Source organism: Lagenorhynchus albirostris, chromosome 10 (assembly GCF_949774975.1).
Source record: "Lagenorhynchus albirostris chromosome 10, mLagAlb1.1, whole genome shotgun sequence".
NCBI classification, from domain to species: domain Eukaryota; kingdom Metazoa; phylum Chordata; class Mammalia; order Artiodactyla; family Delphinidae; genus Lagenorhynchus; species Lagenorhynchus albirostris.
In genome coordinates, this window is record NC_083104.1 from 2,206,686 (window position 1) to 2,215,495 (window position 8,810).

General features: G+C 59.9%; 1 protein-coding gene and 1 long non-coding RNA gene across 2 annotated transcripts in view; one reads left to right on the forward strand and one right to left on the reverse strand.

The window, feature by feature from the left end:
- The window catches only part of EFCC1 (EF-hand and coiled-coil domain containing 1), a 33,128-nt gene extending 24,532 nt beyond the window's left edge, over window positions 1–8,596 (reverse strand). Inside the window, exons 1-2 of the mRNA XM_060161035.1 lie at window positions 7,901–8,596; window positions 6,177–6,472 (exon numbers count right to left, since the gene is read on the reverse strand). Coding sequence (XP_060017018.1) covers window positions 6,177–6,472; window positions 7,901–8,596 — 992 coding nt within the window. The remainder of the gene's footprint in view (window positions 1–6,176; window positions 6,473–7,900) is intronic.
- Window positions 81–4,527, forward strand: LOC132526743 (uncharacterized). Its single transcript, XR_009542681.1, has 3 exons — window positions 81–1,742; window positions 2,962–3,084; window positions 4,125–4,527. It is a non-coding gene; the product is annotated as an uncharacterized LOC132526743 (long non-coding RNA).
- Window positions 8,597–8,810: the final 214 nt, after the last annotated feature.

Sequence of the window (8,810 nt, forward strand, 5' to 3'; positions counted from 1 at the left end):
TCCCTATGAGGTGAATATAATAATCATTATTATTCTTGTCACCCTCATTTTACAGATGAGGAAAAAGGAGGCTCACAGAAGCAAAAATGACTGAGACATGGGCTCCCCTGGTGGCACAGTGGTTAAGAATCCACCTGCCAACGCAGGGGACACGGGTTTGAGCCCTGGTCCGGGAAGATCCCACATGCCGCGGAGCGGCTGGGCCTGTGCGCCACAACTACTGAGCCTGCGCTCTAGAGCCCGCAAGCCACAACTACTGAGCCCATGTCCCACAGCTACTGAAGCCTGTGCGTCTAGAGCCCATGCTCCGGAACAAGAGAAGCCACTGCAATGAGAAGCCCGCGCACCGCAACAAAGAGTAGCCCCCGCTCGCCGCAACTAGAGAAAGCCCGCACGCAGCAACGAAGACCCAACGCAGCCAGAAACAGTAAATAAATAAATAAATTTATTTAAAGAAAAAATGACTGAGGCAGGTCTGAGACCAGAGCTGCCTGCTCAGCCTGCACCTCCCTGCCCCCACATCACTGAACACACACGTCCAGGGCAACAGGGCCCCACCCCACTTCACAGATGAGGTAACTGAGGCACAGGGGGAGGGGCCAGCTCAAGGTCCCGCCGTAAAGATATGGAAAAGCTGGGATTCAAGCCCAGGTTGGGCCGGGCCTCCCGAGCTCGGCCCTCCACCCACCGAGCCCCCCTCTGCATCTCAACGGCCCGGGTGGGCCTGCAGCAGGTGCTGGGCCAGCAGTGTCCCTTTGTGAGCCCGGGGTATTGTCCCCTGGACAAAGGCCTCAATTCCCACTAGCGGCCACCCACACGCTCACTTCTAAGGATAAAGGAATCCGCAGCCAGCCGCCCCCCAGCTCCAGATGGCGGCCCCCGCCCGTCTGCTTCCCTCCTGACCCACTGACTCTGCGCCCACCCCCCCATCAGGCCGGGCTGCTGCACTGGGGCGGAAGAAAAGAGGTGGCCCTCCAAGGCCTCATCTTTGTGTCCTCAGCATGGTGGCCGGCCCAGTGAGCTGCCCTACGCCTCCCTCCCCCCCATCCATCCCAGCCTTTTCATCCTTCCCAGACAAGACACAAAGCCACAGAGGCGGCCCCTCCTCCGGCTCCAGCTGAGCTAGCTTTTCTGTCTTCTGGGCGTTGGAGCCCAGCCCCTGCCCAGCAGTGCTGGCCCCAGGCAGCTGCCCAGGTGTCTTAAAGGCCCAGCTTCTCCTCCGTGGCGCAGAGCAAGGGGCGGCAGGGCAGAGAAATGGCTGAGACACGGGGCTTCAAGAGAATCTAGTCACCGGGTGGAGGATGGTTCCCCTCGAAGCAGGATCAGGCCATTGGACCACTCAGGGCTCGCCTGGTGCTGGACTCCCGCACGCCCATGCCCTTTCTGCCAAGACGTTCTTGAGGCTGCATCCATCCATATGCTTGTTGGTCCGTTCACTTGTTCATTCACCATCTTACTGGGAGCCCTGGGCCTGCTGCTGGGCCAAACAACGTCAAGACATCGTGCTTCCCTAGGAGGGCTCACGGGCTGGGCCAGGAGGCCAGTAATCCGGATCCTTTGGGCCCATCCTCCCAGCAGGTCCTGAAGCACTGAGACAGGCGAGGTTGGTGACGGTGCAGAGTGCCCCCAGCTACCCCAAAGCATTCAGCAGCCTGGGAGAGCTGACTCTGAGACAAGCCTGTCCTGCGTTTAAGCAGGCTTCCTTCCGGGCCCTCCACTCAGAGATTCTCCAGTTGCCACAGGTGGGCTGTTCCCGAGACAAGAAAGGGGATTTGGGCTGTGGCTTCCCGAGAGGAGCAAAGGCAGGGGTGTGTGTTATTTAACATGCCTGGGATACGTGCTCCAGTGATTCTCCTGGGAGGATCTCAGTCTCAGAGTTTGACAGGGTTGGCTGTGGGTTTGTATATGTTTGGTGGGTAAGTGACTAAAAGTTTGGTCAATCAGAGCATCTAATCATCCCGGCCCCCTGATGGGTTCTGGGATGAACATGTTTCCAGGTTTGTCCGTTGAGGCTCAGCCTGGCACTCCAGTGGGATAGCTCAGACAAGAGGTGACCTTTCGAGATGTAAGTGCCCCAGAGGCTACCAGGGGAGAGAACTTGCCTGAGAGTGAAGCAGAGCTTCCATATCCTGGTGACATTGTTTGAGTACCTGGATCCAGCCATGCCTGAAGCTGGACATGCTTAAACTTTACTGAGAGCCAGCTTTTTTAAGCAAGTCAGTTTGAGTCAGGCTTTCTGGCACTCATCTAAGAGACTTGGCTGATAGGAAGAAAGAGAAAACAGAGGAGAGAAGGGTGGAGAGGGTTTGGGTGTAGTTTGGGAGAAGTGACAGGGAAACACTCTAGATGGATGGGGGCAGAGGTTAAATGACACTATATAAATCGTGACGTCAAGTATTCCAGATGAAACTATTTGCATCATTGCAATGTAATCTGCGTCTTCCCCTCTGGATCATCTGTCAGGGTTACTGTGCTCACAAATGTGCCGGGAGGAGGGACTCTCTTGTGCGATTTGGAGGAGTTGAGTCTCCCATCTGGGATGAGGTGGACCCAGGAGACCAGCCGTGGGAAGCAGAAGCTGATGAGGTTGTGGTGGACCGGGTAATCCTCCGCAGACTGGGCTGGCTGGGTGAGCCCAGGGTCTTTGCCCAGCTCCAGGAGGCTGCAGGTCACGTTGACATGTGGAATCCTTGTATCTGATCCAGGACTCCCATGGTTCTGAAAGCAGCAGTTGCTCTCTTGGGGCCCCTCTGCACGAAGCATGTTTGTGTCCCAACATGTGTGTTCATGGCCTGTTCCCCTCGGGCCCAGGAGACCCTCAGAGGGCAGTGGGCATGCCTGTACCAGTTCTGTGTACCCAGGTATCCGCACAGGGCTTTGTCCATAGAAGGTGCTTAGAAAACGTGGAACGAATACATGAGCGTTTCCAATGGCTTAAATATTTACTGTCTGTTCTCTTAGGTTCCTGGTCAGGATGGTGGATTGAGGTGCTATGGGAAGCTCTCTTTCTATGTACAAACACACAGAAGTGCTGGATAGAATATAACCATTTAAAATAATCCAGTCAAGGTCAAAAACAAAAAGGTAAGATGCCCAGCTTGTGTGGGAACAGGAGATGGAGCTGAATTGCCCCTGAGGGGTCAGGACTTGGGTTCTGAGGCCCAAGTGGGGAAGGGGCAGGAGACCCTGCGTGCTGAGTGAAGACAGGGAGGCCGCTGCAGGAAGCCCGGGGCCATCCAGGGCCGTCTCATCCACAGACAGAGGCGAGGAAAACCCTGCTGACTGACCGTGGGGTGTTATCCTAAGGAGTGGAGCTCAACTTCTCCCCGCCTGTGTAGTGAGAAACTCTGAGCTAGGAAACGCGTTTAGAAACCAGCCCAGAATCAGGCCCTGGTTGAGGCAGAGGGCGAGCTCCATGACCCTGGAGATCAGGGGGACCCTCCAGGATCCTGGCTTCTGCTAAAGCTAGGCTCATGGGCAGCAACCACAGAGCACACTGGGAACTCATCATCACGACGGGAAGAGCTGGGCAAGCTCGGGGTTACAGCACCCCCAAAGAGACGTGACAGGAGGAGGTTTACCTGAGAAACGGGGAAAGGACTGGGTAGAACCCACAGCAAAGGACTGAGTGGGAGGGAAAAGAAGGTGCAGGTTTGGGAAAGAACTAAATAGAAGTCTGAGCAATGAGGAAGAGAGTTGCTGAGGTTGCCCTTGAGGAGGTGGCAGAGAAGGGGAAGGAGGTTTGATTTAGGGTTGGGAAGCTCAGCTGAGCTCTGCATCCGTCAAGCTTGGCTATGTGACTAGTGTTCTCAACTGTCCTATCCCCTCCCCTTTCCTTTCTCCAAAGAGGGAGAGCTTTGGGGGCAAGTCAGCCCACAAACCTGCAAGCTCTGACTACAGAAAACGGGGAGAGGAGGTTTGCTTCTGGGGCTGGGTGAGGTTTAGGGACAGGGAAGCGAGTGACAACCATCCCCTAATCACCGTGTGAAGGTCACTCTCTGGTCCTTGGTTTCCTCATTCAGTGGGCATCTCCTTTGGAGCCTCTGCAATATCTGCTCCCTTTTTCCTTCCTAAGAGAGCCTCAGGTTTGTTTGGGGCATCAATATCACCAGACTCTCTTGCAGGTAGGGGCAGCCACGTGACGCAGTTCTGGCCAAGTTGATGGAGGTACAAGTTCTGGTGGGAGAAGGTGGGGCAGCCTCTCCCTGAATAGAATGGCAAAGCTCACTAGAAGAAAATCCTTCCCACCCCCAATATCACTGGTCCTTCTTATGCCTGGACAGCAGATATGAGGCCTGGAGGTGCAGCAGCCATCTTGTAACCATGAGGCGGCAACAAAAAAGGTAAAGTGGAAAGACAGAAAGAACACAGGCTGTGGGGGCAGACAGACCTTCCTTTTCCACTTTCTGGCTGTGTGGCCTTGGGTACGTCACTTAACTTCTCGGAGCCTCACTTCCCACAACCTGTAAGATGGGGATAAAACCTCTCCCTTGAACAGTCCTTGTGAGGATTAAATACTGTGTTGAGTATGGATCCACTTTTTCTCCTGTAAAGAGCTATCCCAATGTTTGGAGTTATTTTTACAATCACGCTGTGACAATTACTTAAGAGCAAAAGAAAGAAGAGACCCTTTATTTCTCCTCTTGGAGAAAGTTCCAAGGCGGGATACGGGCCTCGAGCCAACGGGCCCTGCTCTTTGGCCGATCGCTATGCAAACAGGAAGTGACTATCCAAACATTTGGAGCTGCAGAAGGCTAGCCCAGAGCCGGCCTCCTCTCTCCACCGTGGTGCGTCCTCGTCTCCCCGCTGGGAGCACCTCAAAAGTCAAGGACATGGTCCCCCGGATGAGGAACTAGGTTCAGAGCCACCCCTTCCGGCTGCCCTGCCCACCAGTCTGGGCCAGACCGCCTGCCTTTCGGGCTGAAGTCGGACGGCCGCCTCTTGCCCGGCTCCCACTGTCTTCTGCCCTTCCCCTCTCCTTCCATCTCTTTGTCACAGCTGTAGCCAGGGTGATTTTTTTGCAGTGCAAGTCTGTTCCTGTCGCCCCCTTGCTAGAACTTTCCCATGGCTTCATGCTCTCTCGAGGGAAAGGCCGAAGACCTCGTCACAGCCATTGGGGTTGGCCTGGCCTCGGCCTGCCTCTCCAGCTCTACCCCTCCAGCTGCTGTTTTGGCTGCTGGACCGGGCCAAGGCCCCTCCTGCCTCTGCGCTTGGCCCACACTGTTCCCGTTTTCTAGCACGCTCTCCCCCCTCCCCGGCCCATCTCGCCAGGTAACGTCCCACCCTCAGCACTCCACTCCCGGGTCAGGTGTGCAGGCGCTGGCTGAGCCTGCAGCAGGCATGCCGAGGGCCCTGCTCGCCCTGACAGCAGGCAGCCAGCTGTTGCCACACATACGCTCACGTGGGGACCTCACGCGCTCACGAGTGCTGCTCAGGGCGAGGACTGCGGAATGGCTTGTTCAGAATGACACCCCCTGTGGCTGGCATAGTCCCTGTGCAGAGCTGGTGCTCCGTAAATGTGGAAGGCAGGCAGGCCGGGTGCCTTGTGGTTTGAAAGGGAGGGAGCTCTGTTTACCGAGCACCTAAGTGAGCCAGGCAGGGCCTCACTGCCTCTTCACAGCCTCCCTGGCAGGCAGGGGCCCCAAGCTCTGTTCCATCCAAGAGGAAACAGGGACTCCGAGGGGGGCCGTGACTTGCCCAAAGTCACACATCTGTCAGAGGCCCTGCCAGGACTTGAACCTTGGTCCCGAGCCCAGCTTCCTACCCTGGTGGAGCTAGCACAAGGGATCACTGCGCATCTGTTTCCTCACCTGGAGAATGGGGACATAACGGTACCTACCTCACAGGTCCGGTGGCTGTGAGGACTCAGTGAGGTTAAGTGCTTAGTCAGGTTAAGTGCTTAGCTCAGAGCCTGGCACACCTTAGGTGCTCGGTAAGTGTTAGCTGTTATCATCTTTGTTATTGCACGGATCAAAGAACAAGTAAGAACAAATCTATCCTATTACCCCCAGCGAATAGGCAAACGGAGGGGCTTTATGGGTGAGCAGGCCCACGGATGGATGGGTGGGTGAATCCCTGAAGACGTGAACAACACGGGGACGAGTTGAGGGGAGGAAAGCGCACCTGAGGTTCAGGAGAACGGGAGCTGATCTGGGGCACCCGGGCCGCCGGCTCACCTGTAGCGCCGCAGCTCGCCCTCCAGCCGCCGCACCCAGCGCTGCAGGCCGGGCACCTGCCGCGCCAGCGCCTCGAGCTCGCGCACGCGCGCCAGGCTGCGCAGCACTGCCTGCCGGGCCTCCTCCGCGCGCCGCCGCACCTCGGCCTGGCCCCGGCGCAGGCGACCCGCGCGGGCCTCGACTGCCGTCAGCGCGCCCCGCGCCTGCCGCAGCTCCCGCGCCGCCGCCGCCGCCGCCGCCTCGGGCCCGCCGTGCGCCGCCTCCTGGGCGCCCGCCTGGCTCTTCCAGAGGCCGACCTGCCGGAACAGGGCAGCAGGGCAGGCGGTGAGCGCCTCGCGCCAGACCCCACCCGGCCCAGGGCGCGTGAGCGAAGCAACCCGGCACGGTTCTCGCGCTCGTGCTCGCCGCCCTGGGCCCATCTGAACTCATTTAACCCTCGCCCTAACTCTACCGAGGCGGGAGCTCATGTCACTCCCTTTTAATGGATGCGGGCCACTGAGGCACAAAGCCCATATTCTGTTGTTTGCACAGTTCCAGTGAGTCCCAAACGCCTGCACTCTTCTCTGTACGCCTCCGGCCTTCAGGGCACGCCGCTCCCTCTTGCTCCTCCACGCCCTAGACTGGGGAGCCCTCTGTGGGCGTTCCCGGCCCTCCTCGCTGTCTGCTGCTAGGCAGCCGCCTCCTTGAGGGTGCGGTTTTCTTCTGCCGTGTTCACTGCTGGGCGTCCGGCGCCTAAAACAGGCCTGGCACACAGTAGGTGCTCAGCAAATACTTGGGGAACTAATGATCCTGGACGATCTTACTCCACACAGTGGCAGTACTTTCCCGCCCCGGACTTGGCTTCTCCGATGCCCGCTGGCCGTGGCCCCTGAAATCCGCACCTTGCACCCCTGCGCACTCCCTGGCCTCTCTCTACGCCTCAGGGCTGTGACCCCGGGCTGTGTGGGGAGCGGGCAGGGCTACTAGAACGTCAGCTCCCTCCTAGCCTGTGGTCCCTTGGGTCAGAGGCCGTCTGGTCCTCGTCTGGCCCCCAGCCCCCCATGGCCTTTGACACACGGCTGGGCACAACGCCCAAGTGTTTGTTGACTGAATTGCAGATGCCTGGGCTGGGTCCATGCCTCTCTCAGTGCCTGGCCCCCGCAGCGCTGAGTGGCCAGACCTGCCTGGTCGACAGTGACACTATCTAGCATTGGCACACCAGGCCTGGCCCTGAGGGAGGCCCTCCAATGTTCGTTGAGTGACTGCACCGAGCTGCCTGTGTACCTCGTTAGCTCCTTAAGGGTGCGGACAGGCCTTCCTCACACCTTATCTCCTAGGCCTCCTGGAATCCTGGCACCGCGGAGAGCTCCGGAGGTGTGTGTGTGTGAGACTGACCAGGTTTCCTGCGAGGGTCCACGGCTGGGTCAGAGAGGCAGGATGAGATGGGCTGTGTGTGTGTGTTGGCGGAATGGTTTTCTCTGAGGGACTGGAGTTTTAGGGGGCTGGAATGTGTGATGTGAGTAGGGGAGGGGACTAGAGTGTGTTGGAGTGGAATGGGGTGGCTAGGGACAGGATGCAAGTAGGCTGAAGTGGGGAGGGCTGCCCTTCACCCGCCCCCGCGGCGCCCCCCCCCCCCCCCGTCCTCTTCCTCTGCACAGCAGGGGCTCTGCAGCCAGCCCGCTGTCAAATGCCCCCCACCCCCCGCCCCATTCCGTCGTCACCCTCCGCCCCGGGACCAGGTGCACCTGCAGTGCTAGGCAGCGCGCGTCACTGCTCTGCAGCGCGGCCCGCAGGTCCTCCACCAGCTCACGCAGGCTGCTGTTTTCTTCCTCCAAGCGCGCCAGGCGTTCGCTGTCCAGGCCGCCGTCGGAGCCGGGCGTATGGGGCGCTCGGCGGCGGCGGCGCGGACGGCGCAGGCGGATCTGCGTCTCGATGTGCTCGCTGAGAGCGCCGCGGGGCAGACGGGGCCCGGCGCGGGTGCCAAAGTAGCCGCAGAGGCGCGCGTGGAACTGGCGGAAGGTGAGCTCAGGCGGCTCGGCGCGCAGTGCCAGGCGCGCCTCCTCCTCCGCATCCGCGTCCCCATCGGTGGCCACCCCAGCGATCACATCCCCGGAGTTCGTGTCTCCCGCGGCTGTATCCCCGGCAGCCTCCCAGGTGGCGGGAGCCTCCTCGGTGCGCAGCCCCAGCACCGCGCAGAGCGCGCGGAAGTCGGCGCGGGGCAGGCGGCCGGCGCCTCGGCAGTCCAGGTGGTGGAAGACCTCCTGTAGATACTGGTCCAGGCCCGTGGCCAGCACCACGATCTCGTTCTCCACGCCTCGGTCCAGCCCGTAGTGGTGCGCCAGGGCGCTCAGCAGCCATTGTGTGCGCCGCGCTGGTCGCTGGTACGGGTCGCCCGCCGCGCCTTCCACGCCGGTCCCCGTGCCCGGGCCGCTGGGCTCCATCGCCGCCAAGCGCCGCTCCTCGGGTCCCTCCGCCCCGCCACTTCCAGGGGCGGCCCCAGAGTTTCTTGAAAGGAGGGGCTTAGCGGTGGCGGTCTGGTTGGAGCGGCGCCGAGGGCCGTGTCCAGCAGCTGCGCTGGCCTGGCAGGGCGTTTGTGTTTTCTCCGGGTTGGCTCTGAGGAGGCTTGGTTAGGGGACCCAGGAGCCCCGAGACCCC